The sequence below is a fragment of the Panthera pardus genome, unplaced genomic scaffold (genome assembly GCF_024362965.1).
Source record: "Panthera pardus isolate Hobbes unplaced genomic scaffold, ASM2436296v1 HiC_scaffold_15, whole genome shotgun sequence".
NCBI lineage: Eukaryota > Metazoa > Chordata > Mammalia > Carnivora > Felidae > Panthera > Panthera pardus.
The window spans coordinates 13253786-13278154 of NW_026526710.1; the positions used below are offsets into that span (position 1 = coordinate 13253786).

Sequence of the window (24369 nt, forward strand, 5' to 3'; positions counted from 1 at the left end):
CAGCTTGGTTGCGACACCTATTGGCCAATGTTCAAGCCAATCGGTAAAGGAACGCCCAGTTTGCGTGTTCTGATTGGCTGAGCGGAAGGGCGAACCCCTGTTGGGGTGGCGCCCGGGGGGACTTGGTCCCCGAGCCGCTCTGGCTTTCGCTCACCGGTCCCGCCGAGGCAGGTGAGCGCCTGGGCTCACGGGGCTGGGGGCGCGAGGTTTGAGGCTGAGACTTTGGGCCGGGCTCCCGGCTTCTCTGGCTTGGTTTCTCCGACTCTGAGAATCCGTCCCGAGCGGTTAGTGAGCTCGAATCTGAAGGGATTTGGAGCTTTGGGCAAGCAGTAGGTCTCCCGGTTCCGAGCCTCACTTTCCCCCGCTAAGAAACGGGGATCACGATGGCACTTAGCTCATAGTGCGGCTCAGGTCTTATCATATGGAGGTAATTGAGGCCTTAAATGGATGGTAATTTTTTATTATTTCTAGAAAATCTAAAATGCGCACACCTGTAGACCCAGCAAGTCACTTCCTAGGACTCTGTGTTGTAGAGATCCTCGGTTAAGTGTGCATGCAGGAAGGGGCTTGACATCTGTTTTCTGCAGCCTACAATTTATAGTCGTGACGTATTGGAAACAGCCTAAAAGTCCAGGAAGGCTTTCCTTCTACTCCATGATTTCATTTAAATTTCTAGCCTCAATAGTAGTAATAATTAAAGCTGGGACCCACGCTGCCAAGTGGTCCTCTTGTATTATTTAACTTAAGCTTTCCAAAACCCATTGAGGTAAGTGCAGTTCTTGTCCAAATATAACATAGGACGGAACCAAGGTTTTTAGCCATTTGAGTGAGTTAGAGACAGTGACCTCACTGGGGAGCCGAAGAGCTGGGATTTGAACCCAGGTCTTTCTGATGTGCCTAGTGGACTGCGCAGTCTTTGGGGCACATAGGAAGTGCTGGATGGTAGCTGCCTTTTTCGTTAGAATGATGAGTTTGAACTGGGTATTCTCTAATATCTCTGAGATCTGGGGATGTCTCATCCTCTCTCTGGCTTTTTCTTTCAGGATTCCCAGGAGCTAGCTATGTTGTCAGAAGTCCTGCTGGTGTCTGCTCCAGGGAAAGTCATTCTTCATGGAGAGCATGCTGTGGTCCACGGCAAAGTAAAGGCCCCCAGAGTCTTTGAGAATTGGGCACCTCTTCTCCCTGACCCTAATCTTAAACTGAAAAGAAGTCTTGAGGCATAGCCTAGGGGTATCTAAGAGAGGAGGTCAGTTTTTCCCCAGGGAGGCAGGGAAAAGACAGGGCTTACCCCCACTGAAGGGCTCCTCTGGCCTCAGTAAGGTAGCACAAAGCTGAAAGGTAAAGCTGTGCAGGTGGAATGAGGCGACCTGGAAAGTGGGCTTCGGTGGAGAAGAAGAGGAGTGGGAGCACTGAGCCCTGGGGCACCCCGACATTCAGAAATGGGGAAAATGAGTAGGATCCAGCAGATGAGTCTGAAACATACACTGTCTCATTTAAGTCTGAGGACTGCCCTCGGAGGTTAAACTTTTATTATCCTATTTTGCAGATGTGGAAGCTGAGGCTTAGGAGAGGATTGGTCGCTTGACCAAGGTCCCGTACACCTGGGTAGAACCGGGAATGAACCTCCGTCTGTCTGAACCCACAGCTCATGCTTTCTCCATTCCGTCATTCTTCATGTTCTTAACTTACATTTATTTGGATGACATGGTGATGATGGGGAAACCATTCCTTGGTGTGGAGGACCTCTGAAGTTTTGCATGGAGAGGGCAAACAGAAGTTGATGCTAACTCCTAATTGATTGGTAGTGCCGGTGCCACCTAGTGGGAGAGCATGCCAAGGTTGATCGGCAGTGTCTGCCAAGGGCATGAGTGGGCGTGCCCTGCGTGCCAGTATTTGCTGTCTCTCCTCAGCACATTGACACTGAGCCCTGTTTCTGAGACTGGAGCCATACTCTTTGCCACCCATGCTCAGGTTCATTGCTTTTGCCCTTTATCCTACAGGTAGCGTTGGCGGTGGCCGTGAACTTAAGAACATTCCTCCGGCTTCAGCCCCACAGCAATGGGAAAGTGTGCCTCGACCTACCGAACATTGGCATCAAGCGGGTCTGGGATGTGGCCAGGCTTCAGCTACAGGACACGAGCTCTCTGGGTAAGTGCAGCGAGCAGGAACCAGGTGTGGGAAGGGCCGGGGTCCTGAACAGAGGGGAAACACATGGCTGGGTAGTTATTCCAGGCTATCCCTGAGGGGTCCGGAGACTAGCCACTCTGGAGGTGTTCTTTTTTCTCTTGAGCCATAAAATTAGCTTCACTTATTCATTTTATTTTATTTTTAATTTTTTAATGTTTATTTATTTTTGAGAGAGACAGAGTGTGAGTGGGGGAGGGGCAGAGAGAGAGGGAGACACAGAATCCGAAGGAGGCTCCAGGCTCCGAGCTTACCGGCGCAGAGCCCAATGCGGGGCTCGAACTCACGGACCGCGAGATCATGACCTGAGCCGAAGTCGGACACCCAACCGACTGAGCCACCCAGGTGCCCCTTCTTATTTATTTTTTTAAATTCAAGAGCATAAAATGATGCACTGGATGTATGCGGGCTGTGGTGGACTGATTGTGAAGGCCTGTTGTTGGGTGAAAAAACAAAAGATGCAAACAGGATGTATCTGAGGGACGACCCGGATTAGGTATCAGCAGGTATGTAAGTGCATAGGAAAAAGACTAGGAAAATTTACTTCTGGTGATGGTTACATACCGCTGGGAGGGTCCTAAGGTCTGAGTGGGCAAAGTGAGCCTTCCTTCTGGAGGATGGTTTTGACAAAGAGAAGGTAGTGGCGTTTTGCATAATTGAAAATCATCAGGGGCACCTGGGTGGCTCAGTCGTTTAAGTGCTGACTTCAACTCAGGTCATGATCTCCCGGTTCGTGGGTTCGAGCCCCGCCTTGGGCTCTGTGCTGACAGCTCAGAGCCTGGAGCCTGCTTCGGATTCTGTGTCTCCCTCTCTCTCTGCCCCTCCCCTGCTCTGTCTCTATTCCTCTCTCTCAAAAATAAAATGAACATTTTTTAAAAAATCATTAAAAATAATAGGGCACCTTGGGGTGCCTGGGTGGCCCAGTTGTTTAAGCATCCAACTTCAGCTCGGGTCATGATCTCATGGTTCGTGGGTTCGAGCCCCACATCAGGCTCTGTGCTGACAGCTCAGAGCCTGGAGACTGCTTTGGATTCTGTCTCTCTCTCTCTCTCTCTCTTTCTCTCTGCCCCTCCCCCGCTCATGCTCTGTCTCTCTCCCTCTCTCTCTCTCTCAAAAATAAAAATGTTAAAAAAAAAATTTTTTTTAAAGAAAATAATGGGGCACCTGGGTGGCTCAGTCGGGTAAGCATCTGACTCTTGATTTCAGCTCAGGTCATGATCTCACAATTCATAGGATCGAGCTAACAGTGCTCGATGCTCTCTCTCCCTCTCTCTGCCTCTCTACTGCTTGCACATGCATGCTCTCTCTCTCTCAAGGTAAGTAAATAAACTTTTAAAAAATCATTAAAAATAAAAGTAGCATGGTTATTAATTGGAAAACAGAGTCAATATTAAACCACTGTGAGTTAAAAAAAAAAAAATCTATTACTGACCTTTCAGCAGCCCCTGTGACAACGGTGAGCATTTTGGTATTAATCCTTCTGGACTGTTTTCTGCAGGTGGATAGTTAGATTGAGAGAGGTAGGAGGATATCTGTTCCCTAACCAAAATCTGATCAGGCCATACAGACTTTCCAGAAATGTGTGGGTTTTACCCCCCCTTCAGGGTATCAGGCCTGATACCTTTCCATGCCAATAAATAAAGACTCCTGTGCTGATTTTCGATAATACTGTGAATGTTGTGTCCCCTCATAGGCAAGGTTTTTCATCAGCAGGGTCGCCCCCTGCACCAAACCTGGAGGGTGTTTTCTGTTCTCAGTTTGCTGTCTCCTCGCTGGGCTGCTGCCCCATTGTCGGGAACAGTGTTTCTGAGCCAGAGTGGGGCCAGTGGGAGTCCTCCCAATGGTCTTTTCCTGCCTGCTCCCTGTCCCCTGTAACAATCAGTCCACAGCAAGCCACTCCCGGATACTGTAGGGGGTGAAGGAACAGGTGAAAACCCCCATTTTCCAGCCAGTCCTGCCTTGAGAACCCCTGGAGACGATTTTGTTGTTGTTTTTAACAATACAGACGGATTCCTGGCCCTGCCTCTCTCTTATTGAAAAGGGGTAGAGGTGGTAGGGGACCGGGTGTGTGTATTTTGAAAGAAATTCCCTGGGCGGCACCTGAGGGGCTGTGGGTTCGAGCCCTGCCATCAGGCTCTGTGCTGACAGCTCAGAGCCTGGAGCCTGCTTCGGATTCTGTCTCTCTCTCTCTGCCCTCCCCTGCTCGTGCTCTGTCTCTCTCTCTCCCTCTCTCTCTCTCAAACCGTCATGATCTCACGGTTCGTGGATTCGAACCCCACATCGGGCTCTGTGCTGACAGCCCGGAGCCTGGAGCCTGCTTCGGATTCTGTGTCTCCTGCTCTCTCTCTGCTTCTTCTGTGCTCACGCTCTGTCTCTCTCTGTCTCTCTCAAAAATAAATAAACATTAAAAAAAAAAAAGGGAAAGAAAGAAAGAAATTTCCTGGGTGATTCTAGGGACACTGTCAGTTGAAAACAACTGCTACCTTGAAGCAGGCCTCGGAAAGCAGCCATCCAGAGCAGCGTGGGATTTGCCTTCTGTGGTGCCCGAGACCATCCCCCACCAGGCTCGCAATGTCCCCCGGGAGCTGGCTGCTGCTTTGGGGTGTCAGTAGCACTGATGGAAGCAGGCAGGTGTCTGGCCCACGTGCCAGACCCCCCCGCCTGCCTGTGTGAACCTCAACAGGTCGCTCAAACCCCCTGAGCCTCCGTGGGCAGAGTCGTGTTGCCTGGGAAGGTTGCTGCAAGGATCCGGCAGGCCTGGAGGCGGGCGAGGGCCGGGACACTGTGTGTAGTCCGTGAGGGCGTGTGAGTTACTTCCCCAAAGAGAAAAAGGAGCAGGGTGCACGACGCGCGTTTTCTATTAGACTGCAGGGCCCCTCCATCTTTGTCTTTCAGTGTTCTTTGGTTGCCTCCCGATAGTTACAAACACAGTGAACATTTCACTGGGCATCTCCGTGGGTGCCAGGCACTGGGCTAGTGTGTTACATACATCAGCACTCTTAGAAGTCTCCAGCCTGCCCTGGAAGTAGGTGGCGGGATCCATCCCCATCATACGGAGGAGAAAATCGAGGTTCGGGGGTCAAGTGGCTCAGGTCGCACATCTTCGTCGGTGATGCAGAAAGGATTCAGACCCGGATCTCTCTCAACTCTCCAAACTCTTTTTTTTTTTTTTTTTTAATTTCTTTAAATGTTTATTTTTGAGAGAGAAAGAGTGCAACTGGGGGAGGGGCAAAGAGAGAGAGGGAGACACAGAATCCGAAGCAGGCTCCAGGCTCTGAGCTGTCAGCACAGAGCCCGACACGGGGCCGGAACCCACGAACTACAAGATCACGACCTGAGCTCAAGTCAGAGGCTTAACCGAGTGAGCCACCCAGGTGCCCCACTCTCCAACCACTTTAACAAGTTATTCCATTTCCTTCACCGAGCTCTGAAATGTCTGCGCCCTCAGTAACACTGCCTGTTGGCTGAGCTGCCTTTAATGTATTATTATTTCAGTTAGCCCACAGCCCTTTTAATGAGTGCCTCACCCTACAGTTTCCTAACACAGGCACACCAAGCTCCTTTTTCTGTTTACTTTAAAATTTGACCTGTGACTCAGGGAGTGGTTTGTCAAGGTAAGCCGGTCAGCCTTGCTCAGGCTCTCGGAGGAAAGTGGCACAGCCCCCCCCCCCACACGGGAGAGAAACTGCTATCTGGCCTCTCCTGGCTGCCCAAGCAAATCTCAGCACTTCACGTTCTCTGGTTTTGAGCGTCCTGTCCTCACAGGTTATGTTTCAGGAGAGGGACACGTTTGGGGAATAATTTAATACTGCCCGTGGTTTGGGTTTTGTTCTGTGGAGGTCAAAGCCAGACCTCTGAGAGATCGAGCTAGCATTCGCCTTGTGTGTGTATGCATGTTTCAAAAACTACGGTTAATTGAACACTTCCTGTATGCCAGGAACCGCGCTAAGGGTCTCCTGTACCTTATTTAAGTTTATCTTGGAGGAGGTCCTGTCATGATCTCGTTTACCAAGGAAGGAAACTAAGGATCAGAGACGTTGAGTCACACACTCAAGGCCATAAAGCCAGCATATGGTATAGTCGGGACCCAAACTCAAGTCCACCTGCCCGCAAAACCTGAAGGCCGGTGGCGGTCTCGGCCCTGGCGCTCGGACCGTGAATCCGTGTCTGTCAGATTCTGATTCTCGTGACCCGCTGGGTCCTCTGCGTGCTGTTGTCTGTAAAAGCACCTGAGGCCCTCTCACCCAGCCACGTGTGCTTGTTTGCGACAGAGCAAGGTGACGCCTCGGCACCCACCGCGGAGCTAGTGGAGAAGCTGGAGGAGGTGGCAGCCTTCCCCAAGGACTGTGCCGACCCCGCGCGTGCGGCCGTACTGGCCTTCCTTTACTTGTACCTGTGCATCTGCCGGAAGCAGAGGTGCGTGCGTGGTCTGGGGAGGGAGCCCTGCTTCAGCCCGCCCGGGGCAGCGGGCAAGGGTTTCTGTAGCTTTGGCTACCGCAGAGCACAGGGGCTTTCTTCCGGGGTTCCGGTGACCATGGCCATTTGCCATTGCCGCATGCACCAGGTGCCAGGCTGGACCCTCGATGGACGGTCTGCTTTTAACATTCCTAGGAAGCTCTGAGAGGGGCGCCCTCATTTGGCCCAGGAATGAAACTCAGAAACACACTGAGGGCCGGGCTGGGGAATCAGCCCCGCTGACTTGGGTTCTGACACTTACGTTCTCAACCCCCCACTGCCTCCTCTGGCCTCTTGGATTCAGCAGACCCGAAGCCGGACTCCCAAACCACGTGGCTTCTCCTGCGCTGTGTCCACAGAGGCACCCCTGCTGCTCGTCCCGCAGACTCCAGGGAAACTCTGTGATCAGCAAAGTGACACCTGTGTCCGTCTCACCCCTGAAGATAGGATTTGGGTTATTTGCCCTCAGGGAGGCCAGCTCACCGCTGAGGCCACGTCACGTGGTCATGGAGAGTCAGATGGCGTTGGTTCGCACCCCACGGCGGCCACTTACTGGCTTACTTGAGGTTCTTACCCTTCCTGGGCCTCAGTGTCCTCATCTGTAAAATGGGGGTAGTAATAATACCTACCTCGTAGGCTTCTTGGGAGGTTAAATGAGTTTATTTATTTAAAGCGCTTGACTCAGAGCCTGGCACGTAGCTTGAGAAACGTTAGCTGTTATTATTTTCCTCTGAAAACTATTGGAGGATTGAAAATACGATATATGAAATGGGCCTAGCTCTGTAACTAGCCCACGGTGAGTTTCAGTATAATTATTTTCTGTTTCAAACCCAAAGGGAAAGCCTCAGGGGGCAGCTCGTCACTCATACAGCAGACGCTGGGGGCCAGGCATGGTGCAGAGGGCCCATTCATAAACGCCTCCACTCTTGCTGTCCGCGTGGGATTTTCAACTTAAGTGGGGCACGTCCCCTTCGGGGAAGGGGTGCAGATTTCAGAATCTGATCTGAGCGGGGTGGGCATGTGTAGTTTGAAAAGGCAGCTTCGGCCTTATGGTTTTATATTTGGAAGACGGGAAAATTCCTTAATGGAAACCACAGGACACGAAATTTGACAGTCCTTGCTTGGGGGAAATACACAGAAGATACAGTGACGGAACTTTCCAGTGGTAGAAAACAGGCCCGTGTTACACACAGCGGGGCACTGCTGGCCGGTAGGAAGGAGGAGGGTCCCGTGAGCACACAGCACGCCAACATGAGGCAGTGGTGGAGAAAGGCTACGTAGTGGAGATCGTCAAGGGGAGCTAGGAATGGGTTCTGTGGGTGGCCAGCGGAAGCTTCACGGTGGCAGTGACATTTGAGAAGGGTTTTGCAGGATGGCTAGGAGTTTCCCTGGGGGCTAAAGAGGTGCAGAGCTATCCCAGGCAGGGATACAGAGAGAGCGGGGCCACGAAAGAGCCTGTGCAGGGAACAGGAAGGAGTTTAGAGAAATGGTTGGCGGCTCGGGAGGGAACGGTGTGTTCAGGAGGGAGGTGGTTCTGGTATTTATTACCAAGTTGTCTGCTTCACCACGACTTCCTACAATCCCGGAGGGCTGCTTTTGGGGTCGGGAAACGTCCGCGAGTCCAGAAACCTGGCCAGAGGCTCGGAGTCAGGCCCTGCCCACGTCCAGTCCTGGGCGACGTCGGCACCTCGCCACCCTTCAGGAGAGTCATGCCCTGCACCCCACTGTGTTTCAGGACCCTGCCCAGCCTGGACATCAGGGTGTGGTCTGAGCTGCCCACTGGGGCCGGCCTGGGCTCCAGTGCCGCCTACTCAGTGTGTGTGGCCTCCGCTCTCCTGACCGCGTGCGAGGAGATCCCAAACCCGCTGAAGGACGGCGAGCCTGCCAGCAGGTAATCGCGGCCCTTGCCCTCATCATTGTCCTTCCCGGGCACCACACCCCGGTGTGGGTTCTCTCCCTGAGGACTCCCCGCCACCCTGTGAGGCAAGAGGTGTCTGCGACCAACGCGGGCGGTCTGAATCCAGAGCCTGACCTCTCTGCCCTTCCCCTACCCTCACCTCTACCTTGCCTCTTTGGGGTTCGAGTGCCCGTGATATGGTAGAAAGAACCTGAGCCCGGATGTAGGGAGCCGTTGGGCCCACTTCTGCCATTGTCTCACTGCGGGACCTCGGCCGTGCTGCTGCGCCCCTCAGGGCCTCGGTGTCTTGCTCTGTAAAAAGCTGATGAGAGCATTAAGGACACTATTGCTGGGTCTTACGAGACAGTTGTGCAAAAAAAAAAAAGTGTAACACGTCAAGACATAAACACAGGAGGAGTGTTTTTTTTATTTCTTATTGAAAAAATTTTCTTTTTAATGTATATTTTTGAGGCAGAGAGAGACGGAGTATGAGCGGGGGAGGGGCAGAGAGAGAGGGAGACACAGAATCGGAAGCAGGCTCCAGGCCCTGAGCTGTCAGCACAGAGCCCGACGTGGGGCTCGAACACACGAACCGTGAGATCATGACCTGAGCTGAAGTCAGACGCTCAGCCAACTGAGCCGCCCAGGCGCCCCGGGGGAGTATCTATTATTATTAAGGCATTTCGCTTCTTAGGAGCCCTTGACCTTGTTCCACGGAGGGAGCATTGCCTCTGCAGGTCTCGCGGAGTCAGTGAGGCTCGTCAGGACAGTGTCCCTGGCAGCCGTTTCTGCCACTTGGGGGCTGCATCTGGAGAAACTACAGTCCATCCTGGGCCCACACAGCGCAGGGGAGCCCTCCCACTGGGGGCCTGGGGTCCCAACCATGTGTGGTGTCGGGCGGACCGCCGGCCTTGTCTGTCTCCCGGTGTAGCCGGCAGAAGAGGCTGCTTACGCGGTGCTGGTGCACGGTGGGCGTGGCTGCGTGTTTCCTCCCAGAGCACCGCTCCTCTACCCTCCACGCCCGCTGCAGGGGCACAGAGCGGACACACTGCACTAGCTTGCAGCCTCGGACGTTTGTCCTCTTCCAGAGCTTGGCTTTGAATCGAGGCTTTCTCCCTCTGCCCTGGAAAGGCAGTGGTTTTTCCCGCAGCCCAGGCCCCCCTGGCTGCCCTGTCACGGCCAATGATTTCTCTTCTGAGTCACGGAGGTTAAAATACGGCTGGATTCAGACTGAGCCCCAAGGTCCCTTTGATCCTCGTGGCCACAGTGGATCTGCGGGCTCGTGATGTGATGTGTCTGTCAGCACTCCTGAGACTCGCTCTGGATGGTTCCTGTGGGTGGAGAGGAGTAGGAGGGGTGGGGTGGAGGCGGCTTTTGGCAGGGGAAGAATCCGGTAGGTGATGAGAGGCGCACCTGGAGGTAACACAAGGTGATGGTTTTCAGGGATTTCAGTGAGGTGTGCCTGCTAACTTGCTGCAGGGCGTGGGGCCACCCCCTCTTCTCCTCTGGGCTCTGTTTCCTCATCTGGAAGTGAGGGGCTGCACCTGATGGTCCCTCAGGGGGCCCTCCAGCCTTGACGTTTGGTGCTTCTGTGATAAGATGGTGCTCGTTACCATGTGCTAATCACTGATTATAACCTAGATCAGTGAAGGCCTGCTTGCCCTGGGTCCCTTAAACAGACTCGTGTATATGGGCCAACAGACCAGCTCTGCCTTTCAAAAGGCATGGGTGAGGGTCCCTGGCTGGCTCAGGCAGTGGAGTGTGTGACTTTTGATCTCAGGGTCATGAGTTTGAGCCCACATTGGGTGTGGAGCCTACTTAAAACTTTTTTAAAAAATTTAATTTTCGGGGTGCTTGGGTGGCTGAGTCTATTAAGCGTCCGACTTCAGCTCAAGTCATGATCTCACAGTTCGTGAGTCCGAGCCCCGCATCGGGCTCTGTGCTGACCGCTCAGAGCCTGGAGCCCGTTTCGGATTCTGTGTCTCCCTCTCTCTCTGCCCCTCCCCCACTCATGCTCTGTCTCTAAGAGATCAACAAACATTAAAAATTTTTTTAAATAATAAAGTTTTGAAGAAACATCAAAAAGAGAGAGGGAAGGAAGTGTTTTTCACATAACAAAAGAAAATAGCTGTAAGAAACGTTAACATACAATGAGGAAACAATACACAACAGAAGTTATTTCTGATAATCTTCTGGAATAGGATCATTTTTTTTTTTTTAATTTTTTTTTCAACGTTTTTTATTTATTTTTGGGACAGAGAGAGACAGAGCATGAACGGGGGAGGGGCAGAGAGAGAGGGAGACACAGAATCGGAAACAGGCTCCAGGCTCCGAGCCATCAGCCCAGAGCCTGACGCGGGGCTCGAACTCACGGACCGCGAGATCGTGACCTGGCTGAAGTCAGACGCTTAACCGACTGCGCCACCCAGGCGCCCCTGGAATAGGATCATTCTTGATTTAGAAGCGTGAAAACTGTGCAGGGGCGCCTGGGTGGCTCAGTCAGTTAAGCGTCCAATTTTAGCTCAAGTCATGATCTCACAGTTAGTTCATTGGTTCAAGCCCCGCATTGGGCTCTGTGCTGACAGCTCAGAGCCTGGAGCCCGTTTTGGATTCTGTGTCTCCCTCTCTCTCTGCCCCTCCCCTGCTCATGCTCTGTCTCTTTCTGTCTCAAAAATAAACATTAAAAAATTTTTAATTAATTTTCAAAAGGCATGGGTGACTCGTGTATGTGTGTGTGCATAAGTGTGTGTGTATGTATACGTGTGTGTGTGCATGCACGTGCGTGTGCTCTTTCTCACGCTGATTCCTTAACATTCAGGTCTCCCGCCACCCCTGAAGGCCCAGTCATTCCTTCCTAGGACTTTTGGTGAGAGCAGGCCCCAACCCCTGCCCAGCGTTTCTAAATCAGACAGAGCTGGAATCAGACCGGAATCCGGTCTCCTGTGAAGACTGGGTTGGAAATCTGAGCCCCCGGAGGATGAGCAGTGCACAGGGTGGGAAGAAGATTCACCTTTGCGGAGAGGGCCAGGTCCCGGGCTGGGTCCAGCTGCCCCCTCTCTGTCTCGCGCGCTCGCCTTTCAGTTACTGGAAAGGTCCGGCTCTTGCACAGTTGCAGGTGCTGTGCAGCCCCGGTCTGGAATGCACTCCCCGCACATTCTGGCCTTGCCGACCGCGCCCTTGTCCCTCAGGCCCTCCCCCTTTCCGGATGGGGTACAGGCCATCCAGCCTGCACTGCCCCTCCTGGGGGTTGTAGTTAAATATCGATTGCTTTTGGCGTCCCCTCTCCATGAGACGCCAAGCCTCAGGCGGCTGGGGGCCGTGTCTCGTTCGTTCCCTACCGTGAGCTTAGCGACAGGCACACAGTAGATGCTCGGTAAATATCGGACAAACGAGTACGTCCTGTTGGCGCCATAAAGCTCGGTAGTTGAGAACCTGGGCTCCAGTCAACCGATGTGGTTCTGATGTAGCGGTGCACAGCACGGGGATCTACTTGACCCACCTGTGCCTCAGTTTCCTCTTCCGTAGGAGAGGGGATAGTAATTGTACCGTCCCTGTAGGGTTTTCATGGGGATTGCAGGAGATGGCTCTGCAGCTGGAGAGGTTCTAGGCTGTTCTCCTGTTCCTGGCTCGTGTGGTCCCGCCCCTTGCTGCCTCAGCGGCCCTGGCCGCCCCTCTCCACCGAGGTACAGACGGACTTGTGTGTCTTCTTCAGGTGGACAGTGGAGGACTTGGAATTAATTAACAAGTGGGCCTTCCAGGGGGAGAGAGTGATTCACGGGAACCCCTCCGGAGTAGACAATGCTGTCAGCGTTTGGGGTAGGTGCGGCCGCAGGCCAGTTTTCTGTGTTTGTATTATTTTATAAATTCCTGTGACCATTGTAGACGCTCAGGCTTTGTTGGGTTGGATGAATGAAATCAGCGGCTTCCGAGGAAAACAGTGTTTTCCTGCTTGGGGGTGAGGGAGGGGAGAAATTCCAGGGTCCTGCCTCACACCTGCTGAATCCAGACCTCTGGGGGTCCTGGGGGGGGTCATGGCAGGGCCCGGGAAGCTACAGGTGTGGTGAGGTCCCCATGAGGGTTGCCACAGTACAGCTGCAGAGTCACGGCCGTAGCGCCTGGCAGTCACACGAGCTGCTGTGGGATCCTGGCTTCCCGGACCCGGCCACGGTCCTGGGCCCACCTTCACCACGTGGCCTGTGGCACGAGGCCGGGCAGCCTGGAGGGAGGGCGAGCTCCCTGGCGGAGCGCGGAGTGCCTTTGTGCCCTCCCGGGACCTTTTGTGACCGAAGCTGGCATGACTAGTTAACAAGGGTTTAACCTGTTCCCCGGATGGGGCAGAACTCTTACCCACTCAAGCCCAGCTCCTCTCCCAAGGGGCAGACACACACAGCTTTTCCCATAGCTCTGACCCGCTGCTTTTTCTCTTTAGGGGGAGCACTCCGATACCAGCAAGGAAAGATTTCGCTCCTAAAGAGGTAATTCTGGGGTAGGGCAGCCCCTCCCGGCATGGCTGCCTCATCGCGTCGTCGGTTGGGGGAGGGGGGGGGGCTCTGTCTCGTTGTGCGGTAACATGTGGGGCAGCATCTCTGGCTTTTTTTGTTGTTGTTGTTGTTTATTTTTGAGAAGGGGGAGGGGCAGAGAGCAAAAGAGAGAATCGTGGCGGGATAGAGGATCGGAAGCGGGCTCTGTACTGACAGCAGACAGCCCGAAGTGGGGCTCTAACTCATGAACTGCAAGATCATGACCTGAACCGAAGTCAGACACTTAACTGACTGAGCTCCCCAGGCACCCCTGGCTTTCTTTCCCCTCCCCTGTGAGGCCCTCCCAGGCCGTGGGCCATGAGGACACCCTGTTCTTGCCTTCTGTACCGCAGCTCTTAAATTGCCAAGAGATTAGAGGGAGAAGTCATGCGTGGCCGTGCCATTCACCTTCCAGAGAGCGGCTGCTCCCCCAGACCCCTGGGTCGTCGTTCATTTCATTCATTCGATAGTGTATGCATTTAGCAAATGAGAATTGATATCTTCCTGTGTTCCCGAGGACACTGTACTAGGGTCTAGGGATGTAAAAATGAGTCTGGGACACAATTTTGGTGGCGGGGCAGGGTGGGAGGAGAGTGGGGGCGGGTAGGGGGGGACCAGCAGACACGCACACAAAGCCACTGCAGGTGAACATGAGGGTTGCCACAGTCGGGCACTCGAGGCAGAGCCAGGGCTCAGGCTCGTGAGAGGCTTCCAGCAGGGGTGACATTTGAGAACTTCTCAGCCCGTTTCCCAGGTTCCCTTACCCCCTCCCTCGGGAGCAATCGGAACTACAAGCATGCATGTTAAAATAGAGCATGCTGTGTTCTCTTTGGACTCAGAGTGGAAATGTCCCGTGCGGGCAGCGACTCTCAGGGTGAGCAGGTGGCAGTTCCTTGAGCCCTCGATGGAGTCAGGTGGTGTCCCAGGGCACTTTGCCACCCAGGCGGGCCTTTCCACGGTGATGAGGGCGGTCCTCACGGCCCACGGGCAGCAAGTCCCGGTCCACTGCCCTCGCCAGCTGGGCCACGCCAAGTGGCCCTCGCCAGCTGGGCCAAGGAGTGGCTCCTTGACCTGGCGTGATGTGCCGCGTCACTTCCACCTGCACCTCCGGGAACTTTCTGCCCCAGTTCTCTTGGCTTCCAGGAGCCACGCCTGCCTTTCCGAGGTTCTGCGTTAGGGTCTCTCAGCCTTGGCACCATTGACGTAGTGGACCGGACGATTCTTTATAGTGCGGGCGCTGCCCTGTGCGGCATGGTTGGCATATTCAACGGCATCCCCGCGCTTCACCCACTAGATGCCAGTAGCGCCTCCCCTGTCTCCCAGTTGCGACAGCCAAAAATGTCTCCAGACATTGCCAGTGTCCCCTGGAGGGCAGAATCCCCCTGGGTGACAGCCTTCACTCTGCACAGAGGAGGAAGCGGGGCCGTTTAGGAAAGTGGAACCAGCTTTCTCCGGCTGCTGTGCAGTCAGGGCAGTGGGGCCTGGGGCCCAGGCGGGGCCGGCTCTGCCACGTAGACTGACTCCCCGTGCGGCGACATCAGGAGTCCCCGCTGGACTCTGAGGTACCGGACGCAGGCCTGCCCGCGGGGCTCAGCCCACCGGAGGAGGCAGGCACGGCTGTGATCCTCGGCACGAAGATACCCAGAGGATGATATGAATGCCCTGAAGCTGCCACGGATAGCAGCGAGGGGTGTCACAAGTCGGACGACAGATCTGGGCGTCACAGGGGGCAGTGACGTCTCATTCAGTGTTTCCTGAGGGCTAGTTATATCCTAAGCACCGACTGGGCCCCAGCTAACGTGGTGGTGTGGGCACGTGTACGTTCTACTGGAGGGAAATGAGGGGATGAGTGAGGAGGCAGGAGGGGGGCCCGAGGCATAGCCGGTGGCCAGCTGGTGGTGGCGTGGCGGACAGAGGCTCTGGGGTCTGCGGGCCCAGCTCTGCCACTTTCAAGCTGGGTGCTCTTTTTTGTTTTGTTTTATTTATTTTTAATATATGTTTATTCTTAAGGGAGAGAGAGAGAGAGAGAGAGAGAGAGAGAGAGAGAGAGAGAGAATGAATGGGGGAGGGGGGAAGCAGGAGGGAGACACAGAATCCAAAGCAGGCTCCGGGCTCCGAGCTGTCAGCACAGAGCCGGGTGCGGGGCCCGAACTCACAGCCACGAGATCACGGCCTGAGCTGAAGTCGGACGCCCAACCGACTGAGCCGCCCAGGCGCCCCACTGAGCCGGGTGCTCTTGAGTGAGTCGCTCTTCCTGAGGCACACGCCTCCTCGTTTATATAACGAGGATCCTGAGCCCAGAATCAGAAACGGCACCTGTAGAGTGCTTTGCTCTCTGCTGAGATCAAACTTAATGCCACAGAGACTGAGCAACTACCATGTGCTGGGTGCTGGGGCCTCAGTGGGGAACAAAAAGTCCCGCCTTCACGGAACTCACACTTTGTTGGGAGGAGACAACCAATGAACAGATGGTTCCACGAGAGCATGTCAGGCTGTTGGATGGGATGATCCGGGGAGGCCCCCTATGAAACGACATCTGAGCAGAGACCTGAATGGAACACGAGAGTGAGGTGGGTCCCTGGCGGAGGAAATGCAAGTGCAAAGGCCCTGAGGCAGGAATGTGCCTGGCGTGCTGAGCTGCAGCCACAGGGCCAGGATGGCTGAGAGGAGCGAGCACCCAGGGAGGGCGGGGGTGAGATAAGATTGAGGGGTTAGCCGTGCCTAGCACGCACAAGCACTCGCGGAGCACAGCCTGGGTGGTCTCTAGATGCCCGCAGAGCCTGGGGTTTTAGTGGGGCCGGCAGCGCTAGGAGCCGCCTGTTCGCAGAGGACTTGTCTAAGGAAGATGAAGACACAGTGTTCCAACTCCTCCCGCCCCGATGGATGGGAACACAGAGCAAACCGACCTTCACTGCTGGCTGCGGGGCGCCACGGCGAGCAGATGGCTGATTCTCTGAGAAGCCGGGAGGCCAGACTCCATATTAATCCCGCCAGTGGCTTCAAGAGGAACCCTTTCCCCCCAAACCACGCATGGTGCTTCTCTATTAAAAAAAAATGCATTGTTTGCAAAGTGGATCAAGATGCGGCCTCCCAGAACGCTGCCCTTTTGAGAAACGGCTTGTCTTTAAGGGGAAAAGAAAAGGCAAATAGAATGTTCATCTTTTGTAAAGTTAAAAAAAAAAAAAAAAAAGAGCCGGCCTCCAAGGCTGGGAATCGATATTAATTTCATGGGCTTATGGGCGGTGAGATCAAGCAGGTTTCTGGCAGCCTTTTCCAGCCCTATTGGATTTTACAGTCTCGAGTTGTGAAAAGAAAAACGAATAAAGGTATCAAGGGGTCTGCCTGTCTCCAGCTGTCTTGGGGCAGAGCTCATCCAAATACTCAGTCCCCGGCCCGTGGTGCTCTGAAAGGCAGCTTGGGATGACAAGAAATGGGGCCTTAAGTCCCCAGGGACAGATAGGCATAGGACGGTTGCGATCGTGACTTTAGGAGGTAGCCTAAAGCTCAGAAGGTAGGTGAGGGCAGCTCACTGTGGCCGTCCTGGGGCCCCTGTTCTCTCACCTGGGACAGCCGAGCAGGGACGAAGGACTCCCTCTGACCATATCTGGCTTTGGGCCATGACAGCGGGTCTGGGAGCCATCAAGGCAGGGCAGGATGGGCTCAGCCTGCAGGGAACCTGCCTGCCACCCAAGCCTGCCCTCCTCCCCTGCACCCCACTGTTCACCATACCAGCTCCCCTGGGTGCCTTCCTACCCTGCGTGCACCCCCTCTGCGTGATCCGTCCCAGGTCCCATTGCTTTTCTTCCTAAATCTCTTCCACTCCGGCAGCCTGGGGTGGCCCACACGACAGAACCTTCACCCCCTCTTGTACTGTTGGCCATAGTGCCTTTGAACTCATCCAACTCTGTGAACCCGGCGTGCTCGGCCAGCTGCAGGCGAAGCCAGGCCCCCTCACATGTGCCCAGCACATGGTAGGTGCCCAGTTGAAGTCAAGTGGGTGAGTGACGAGCCAAAGGAAAGTGTCCCGACTGCCCAGGGCCTGGAGCGGAGACGCATCCATGATTGGCGGCAGGAGCCCCCCCCACCCACCCTGCTTCTCTCGCTCTCCCCCCCCAGCCCACTGAGGTCCCCTTTTCTGGGCCTCCGCTTCCTCCTGTGTCAGGGTCGGGTGATGTTTCGGAGTGCCCCCGGCCCTGACGCAGCTCCTCCGTCCCAAGCTCACCATGGACCCTCTTCACCCCGCAGGCCGCCGGCTCTGAGGATCCTGCTGACCAACACCAAGGTCCCTCGCAGCACCAAGGCTCTCGTGGCCAGCGTCAGGAGCAGGCTGCTTAAGGTGCTTCGTGTTCACTCGGGCGGGTTTCTGGCAGGGCCCCGACAGCCAGGTCTAGGGGCTCGAGCTCTCCCTCTGCCGCATGGGCTAGCGGAGGGGCAGGATGGGTGATGGGGACCGGGGGAGGCGGTTTTGGGCAGACCAGGAGGTGCTGTGTGTCCATCCCAGCCGGGAGGCAGCACAGGGAGCGTCAGACACGCTGGCTTGGTGGCGAGAATCCCCCCGCTTCTGTGAGGGGGCCTGGGCAAGGCAGATCCCCGGCGGGAAGGAGAAGGGGTTTCCTCAGATGGTGGGAGCGGGCCGTGGGGACACCTCCCTCCTCCCGTGGCCGGGGCGGCTGTCTAGTGTCTGCCCTGCCCCAGGCCTCACGGGCCCTTGCTTGCTCTCCCTCCAGTTCCCAGAGATCGTGGCGCCCCTGCTGACCTCCATAGATGCTATCTCCCTGGAGTGCGAGCGGATGCTGGGGGAGATGGTGGCTGCCCCCGCCCCGGAGCACTACCTGGTGCTGGAAGTAAGAGCCCGTCTGCAGGGTCCCCGGTCTCACCCACACCACTGCCTGAGGCAGGGGCTCCCCCTCTGCGCTTACAGTCCCCCGAGCTGAAACCTGGGGGCCGGGCCCGGGCCTGGGGTCCCGTGTATGCCAAGGCCAGCGAGCGTGCCTTCTTCTTACGCCTTTCCCCAGCTGATTCAGAGCCGCGGAGAGAGTATGTCGAAAGCACAGAGGGCAGTGCCTGGCGCGTGCTAAGTGCGACGGGCCAGGTTTGGGTTCACACACGTAAGGCGCGGTGGGATATTGCTGACCCCATCTTCCAGAGGTCCAGGAGCCATTTCCTGCACGGCCATCCCTTTCCCGTTATGTTTGCTCGCTGCATTTGTGTCCTTTGGTGACTGTTTATCACCGGCGTGCTTTGGCTCACACGTATTCTAACAACATGGTTCTTTCTTCCCTGTGACCCGAGCCGCTACCCTTTGCATAATTCCAGTGTAGAGGCGGAGGCCTCGCGCCCTGGGTTTGATCAGATCCGGGTCTGAATCCCAGCTTCACCCCTGCTGGTCTCACTGGAGTGTCTTAAGAGTGCAAAGAGGCCCGGTAGGCGACAGGCAGTTACCATGCCTGATGAGCCACCGGCTCAGTAAGCCCGAGGGCCCAGGGTCATCCTCAGACACGGCCCGTGTGGCCTGGCAAATGTGGATCGACCTTAAAGAGCCACCTGGCTTCCCTTGGAGAATCAGAGGATCCGGCAGGCCGGGGGGGTGAGGCTCGGTAGCAACAGTCAGCTGGAGGTGCAGAAGAGGCCCCGGGAGGAGGCCCTGGGGTCTCCATTTGCCCATAGTCCCCACCTCTCCCTAAGCGTCACCTGCAGCTGCTGCGGTCCACCTGGTGCCTCTCTGTCCCGCGGGATGCATTCGAATCTGCAGCTCCTATAGTGAATGGAAGCAGCTACTAAACCAAGTCTCTTCACAAATGATTTCGCACTTGGTCTCTGTAACCACCTCCCTGTGAAGTGGGTATATTGCCCCCGTTTTACAGGTCTGAATACTGAGGCCTCAAGAGCAACTTTCTGCAAGGTTCGCCAACTAGTGGGTGGCCGTGCCAGGTGTTAAACTGACTTATGGGTTTATCTCTTTAGCCAGCAGATCTGTAATGAGCACCCACCATGGGCCAGGGGCAGCGACCCGCTCTCGTTTCTGTGCTTTTGCTCCCATTTCCTTAGCTGTCTGCCTCCAGTCCCCCAGCCTTTGCCTTGCCGGCTTCAATTCCTTTCACGTAGAAAGGAGGGAACACAGTCCTCCTGAGCAGGAAATTAATAATGATAGAGTACTGCCTAAAATATACCCTGTTGAGCCCCCGGAGAATGCCACAGAACAGCACGTTGATTATACATTGTGTGTATTTTTGGCTGTGGCAGCCGCTGAAATGTGCAGCTCGCCTCCTGGACAGCTTTGTGCTCAAACCAGCGAGCTGTTCTCCTGTGTCACAACCTGTCATCTGATCCTTGACAGATTTTGGATCAGAATGTGACAGGTGTCTGAAACCTGCCTCGGCAACGTGACACCTGGCGCTCAGGCGCAGAGAGCGGGCCCCCAGAACTTCTCCCTCGCATCCAGCCCCTGGGGCTGGGGAGAGGCACCCGGGGCCGCCACCGGGCCATCACGCCTGTCTGCTCGTTTGTCAGAAGTGCTGGGGTGTGTGAGGCGGGCTGCAGGGGAGGGCCGACCCGACCGCGCCCGAAGGACTCCCCTCCCCCCCCCCACCCCGGCAGGAGGGCCAGGTGGGCCCGGCCAACAGCTCCGTGATTGGCAACCCTCGCAGCACACGCGCTGCCGGTTCCCCGGAGCAGAGCCGCGCACCCTCAAGCCCCGCGCCGCGAGAAGTAGGCGGCAGCAGGAATGCTGAGGGCGCTCGCTCTTGGAGGCGGGGTAGACTGGAGCTTCGCATCGGGCAGACCCGGTTTCCAGTGCCGGCTTGGTACCTTACCAGCCCAGTGACCTTAGGCAAGTCACCTTCCGCCCTACGGGGATAACCGTGCTAGGACCGCAAAAGTACTGATAGCAGCTGACTTCCATGGAGCCCTGATCTCAGGCCAGGTGTCATGTGAAAAACTCCGATTTCTTCCTCACTGCAGGGAGACCGATCCTCTTAGGATGCCAGTTTTACAAGCGGGGAAACTGAGGCACAGGGTGAGAGGCCTTGCCCAAGAACCTAGAAGTAGCAGAGCTGGGACTGAAACCCAGTCCCCTCCCCTTGATTCCAGATCCCACATCCTTTTTTTTTTTTAATGTTTATTTATTTTGAGAGAGAGAGAATGCATGCGTGGGCGGTGGGGCAGAGAGAGAGAATCCCAAGCAGGCGCTGTCAGGATGGAGCCCAACGCAGGGCTTGCTTGATCTCACAAACCCTGAGATCAAGACCTGAGTCGAAATCAAGAGCCAGATGTTTAACAGACTGAGTCATCCAGGCACCTCCAGATCCCACATTCTTTAAAATTTTTTTAATGTTTTATTTATTTTTGAGAGAGAGCGAGCATGAGCGGGGGAGGGGCAGAGAAAGAAGGAGACACAGAATCCAAAGCGGGCTCCAGGCTCTGAGCTGTCAGCGCAGAGCCCGATGCAGAGCTCGAACCCACCCACTGTGAGATCATGATGTGAGCTGAAATCGGAGGCTGAACTGAGCCCCCCCGGGTGCTCTGCCCGATCTCACATTCTTCACTTGCCCGTGGCAGGGACCACAGGTGGGTGCTCGTTCTTAGAGCCCCAGCGTTTAGCACGGTGCCCGCCCAGACGCTGATGGAGCAAATGAGATGTAAGTAGGGGTCCCTGGGCTGCGATCGCTATCAGTTTTCTTATCTCATCAACCTGCATCGTCGGAGCCTCAGAAGAGCAGGAGTTTTATGCAAATCAGAGAAACCAGAGAAACATTTAGCTCTTTCCCCCACTTACGACCTTGTTTGAATAAGAAACCAGTTCTTATTCTGAAAATTGGTACCCGCGGCCGCTGTCGGATGGCGTATCGCTTCAGACTTGTGCAGATGATAGAAATCCATCTCAAGCAGGCTTTAGCAGGAAAGGAATTTATTGGCTCATAACTGGGAAGACCAGCAGGATCAAGCATAGCTGGATCCAGGGGCCAAAACAACCGAGTCTGAAATCTCTCCATCTTCCATGCACTCTCTGGCCGTGTGTAGGGCAGAGAGAACTCTGGCAGCTTCTGAAGTCAACCAGTTTTCGCAGCTCGAGGGCAGAGGCAGAGAAAACCCTGGGAAGGCGGCGGTTGGCCCAGCTTGGGTCACAGGTCCATCCCTGAGCAATCACCGTGGCCAGAGGCTTCTTTGGCCAGGCCTGGGACATGTGTTCCCCACCAGCTCCACCCCAGCCCCATGGGAAGTCTCGCGGGAAGGAGACGTTCTTTTACCAGCGGACAGGGACACGGTGCCGGCTTGCCTAAGCCATTTGGCTCTCCCAAACCGGCGGCTGTCACACGCATGGGGTGGACACAGGACCTTGGCTTCAGGCCGGCCGAGTGGGAACAGACTGAACCTTCTCCCGCAGGAGCTCATCGACATGAACCAGCACCATCTGAACGCCCTCGGCGTGGGCCATGCCTCCCTAGACCAGCTGTGCCAGGTGACCATGGCCCATGGACTGCACAGCAAGCTCACTGGCGCGGGCGGTGGTGGCTGTGGCATCACGCTCCTCAGGCCAGGTACCAGGGAGCAGGCTGGGTAGGGTGGGTTGGCAGCCTGGGCTCGTACAAAGGTTCTACCTGGGCAGTTCCCTTGGGAGGAGGGAGAAGCTGGAGAACAGTCTCACCTCTGCCGTGGGGCCTCAGTCAAGTTAATTCACCACTCTGGGCCTTTGTTGCTGCATTGGTGGAACAAGGACGCTGATGGCTAGTTTATGATTGTTGTCTAGACGCAAGGAGAAAAGTGCCTTTAGAAAGACTGGCACAGGGCTGGGCTGGGGGAGGGGCCGCCATTATGGCGGCTGTCCCCACCACCTCCTCACCTGCCAAGTCTCCCACAGGTTTGAGGAATAACCAGGACATTGTCGTCACCCGCTGTCACCTCTTGATGTGGCCAAGATGGGGACTGACCTTGCTACAAAACCGAGGGCTTTCTTCCCCCGCCACCCCCCCCCGCCCCCCAGTGTCCGGGGAAAGAGCAAGGCCGGGTAACGGTACCCGGGGCCGGCTCGGTCACCACACCGCACCTGCCCTCGGGACCTGGCACTCAGTGCTCCCGCCTGCGCGGCCTTCCCTTTGCCCCCTGCTTCTGGTCTTTCTCTCCCCTCCTTTACCTTCTCCTCCTCCCTGTTTTTCTCCCACCATTGCCCACTGCTCTGTAGTAAGCCCACAGTGGCCCCAACCACCCCCTTCGCTCTCAGCGCGGCCCCAGACCTCAGGAAGTCACTGTGGCCTACAGCCGACTTTGACCATTGGCTCCTCGTTCACGGTCAGTGACGATGATGAGGGAGAACACTTCTGGGGCGTGTACCGTGTACCAGGCAGTGTACCCAGCGCCTTCCCTGCCTTTCCTCATGGAAGCCTCTCAGTAACCCTTGGGGAGTAGTAATCACTACTGGCCCCCTTCCCAAATGAGGAGACCGAAGCTCAGAGAAGGGAAGCCGCTTGTCTGGGGCCCCACGGCTGGTACGCGGTGGGGCCGGGGCCGTGTGACTCGGGGCCCGTGACTTTACCTGTTGCTCCGTGCCCACCGCTGCCCCCTCCCCCAGAGGGTGCAAGGCTCCACATTCCAACGGGAAGACCTGTCCCGGGCCTTTTCCTGAACAGCCTTGAAGGGAGCAGACGAGCGTGGGGTGACCTGCTGCCTTCCGTCTCCCCAGATCTGGAGCAGTCGGTGGTCGAGGCCGTGAAGCAGGCCCTGAGCAGCTGCGGCTTTGACTGCTGGGAAACCAGCATCGGTGCCCCTGGCATCTCTGTCCACTCGGCCGCCTCCCTGGACGCCCCCGTGCGGCAAGCCCTGGATGGCCTCTGAGAGGAGCCTGTGCCGCTGCAGCCCCACCACGAAGCCCCTTCCTGGATTATTCTGGGTGCCGGAGCCGGCCTCTGTGCTGGCCGGTGGGCCCCAGTCCCAGGGGCGCGACCTGGAACCTGCAGCGGACAGGGCCGCCCAGAAGACACGGTCTGCGTCCTGCATCCCCTTGAGCTGCCCAGGCGGTAGGGCCACGTGGGGGGCTCTGACATGTCCTCTGACATGTGGGGGGGCTTCCCTCCTGTCCTCCCTGCAGCTCCCACACACCCATCCGCTTTGGGCCTCTGCCTTCTCCCCAGACCCCCTGCCCACTTGGTTGGACGCTCAGATGCGGGAGTGTGGTTCCTGAAGCGGTGCGCCTTCCCCCTCCTCCCTCTGCCTCTGCACTTCTACCTGTCTCTCAGGGCCCCACTCCTCCCACCTCCTCCGGGAAGCCTTCCCTGACCCCTGGCAGGGTGACCCTCACCCCCACCTTCCTCCCCTCGCACCTCCAGTCTGTTTGAACCACTCGGCACTTTGTGTGGCCTGCTCTTCTCTCCAGCTAGACTGTGGGCTCCCAAGGGGGTGTCCAGGTGGTGGCCTTCACCTTGTGACCTCCCATCACAGGACTGGCAGAGGGGAAATAAAAAGCTCTTGAGTAAACCAGTGCTTTACTCGGAGTCCAGAAAGAAGGAGGATACAGTCTTGTACAGTCTGCAGCCCGCCCATGCCTGCCTCCTCTGTCCCTGTCCCTTCTCCAGCCACTTGCCCCGTGGAGCTCTTGAGGTGGAGGAAAGAAGGGCTTTGGGTCACTTGGTTGTGTGTCTCGGGGACAGGGTGGGGTTTTCCTAGATGGCCCTGGTCGTTCAGAATGACCTACCTGCTTTTCCAGAAGGGGGATTTTAAGCTTCCTAGCACCTGGAGTCATGAGCAGTCACAAATTCACAGATTTTTGTTAGCCCTGGAAACAAAAACCAACCTGTAAATCCTGGAATCTTCCTTTTTTCTAAAGTTCACTGGGTGGGGAAAAAAGACGCGAGGGGTTTGTAGCCTAGTGCCTGGCACCTGCCTGGCCCTATTTGAACTTTATATTACCAGTCAGATATCCTTCTGAAATGGCAGAATCCATCAAAAAGCTCTTGTAGCTAGCACATTGCCAAGTATAGCTCCAGCAGCCGGGGACCTGCAGGGAGCACGCGGAAGGTGGGGGCTGGGCAGGGATTTCGCGACTTGGGCAAAATGGCCCTGCGCTTCTGCCCTTGGCCACTAGGGGGCAGCGGGTGCCTTTCCCAGGGTGTTCACGGGGAGGGTGAGTGGGAGCTGGCCCGTAGAGCAGGTCTGAGCTCTGCCCTTCCCCTCCCCCCCACCATGCCAGGCCTCTCGGGCTGTGCCAGGGGTCACTGCCAGGGACGTGAGGGCAATATGAAGGATGCCTGCCTCGGCATCACTGATCGGGGTTACCGGTGTCTCTTCAAAACACAAATAATGCATAAGTCAGTAATACTAATC

The 24369-nt window shown here is 55.9% G+C and overlaps 1 protein-coding gene across 1 annotated transcript; it reads left to right on the forward strand.

Moving 5' to 3' along the window:
• Positions 1 to 305: 305 nt before the first annotated feature.
• Positions 306 to 23523, forward strand: MVK (mevalonate kinase). The gene is given in 12 exon segments (XM_019467186.2): positions 306 to 427; positions 1044 to 1139; positions 2001 to 2148; positions 6456 to 6600; positions 8375 to 8530; positions 12249 to 12352; positions 12966 to 13011; positions 17302 to 17392; positions 17784 to 17900; positions 21440 to 21593; positions 22733 to 22830; positions 22832 to 23523. Coding segments are annotated over 12 exon segments (1560 nt in total). The 5' UTR covers positions 306 to 421; the 3' UTR covers positions 23231 to 23523.
• The last annotated feature ends 846 nt before the right edge of the window (positions 23524 to 24369 follow it).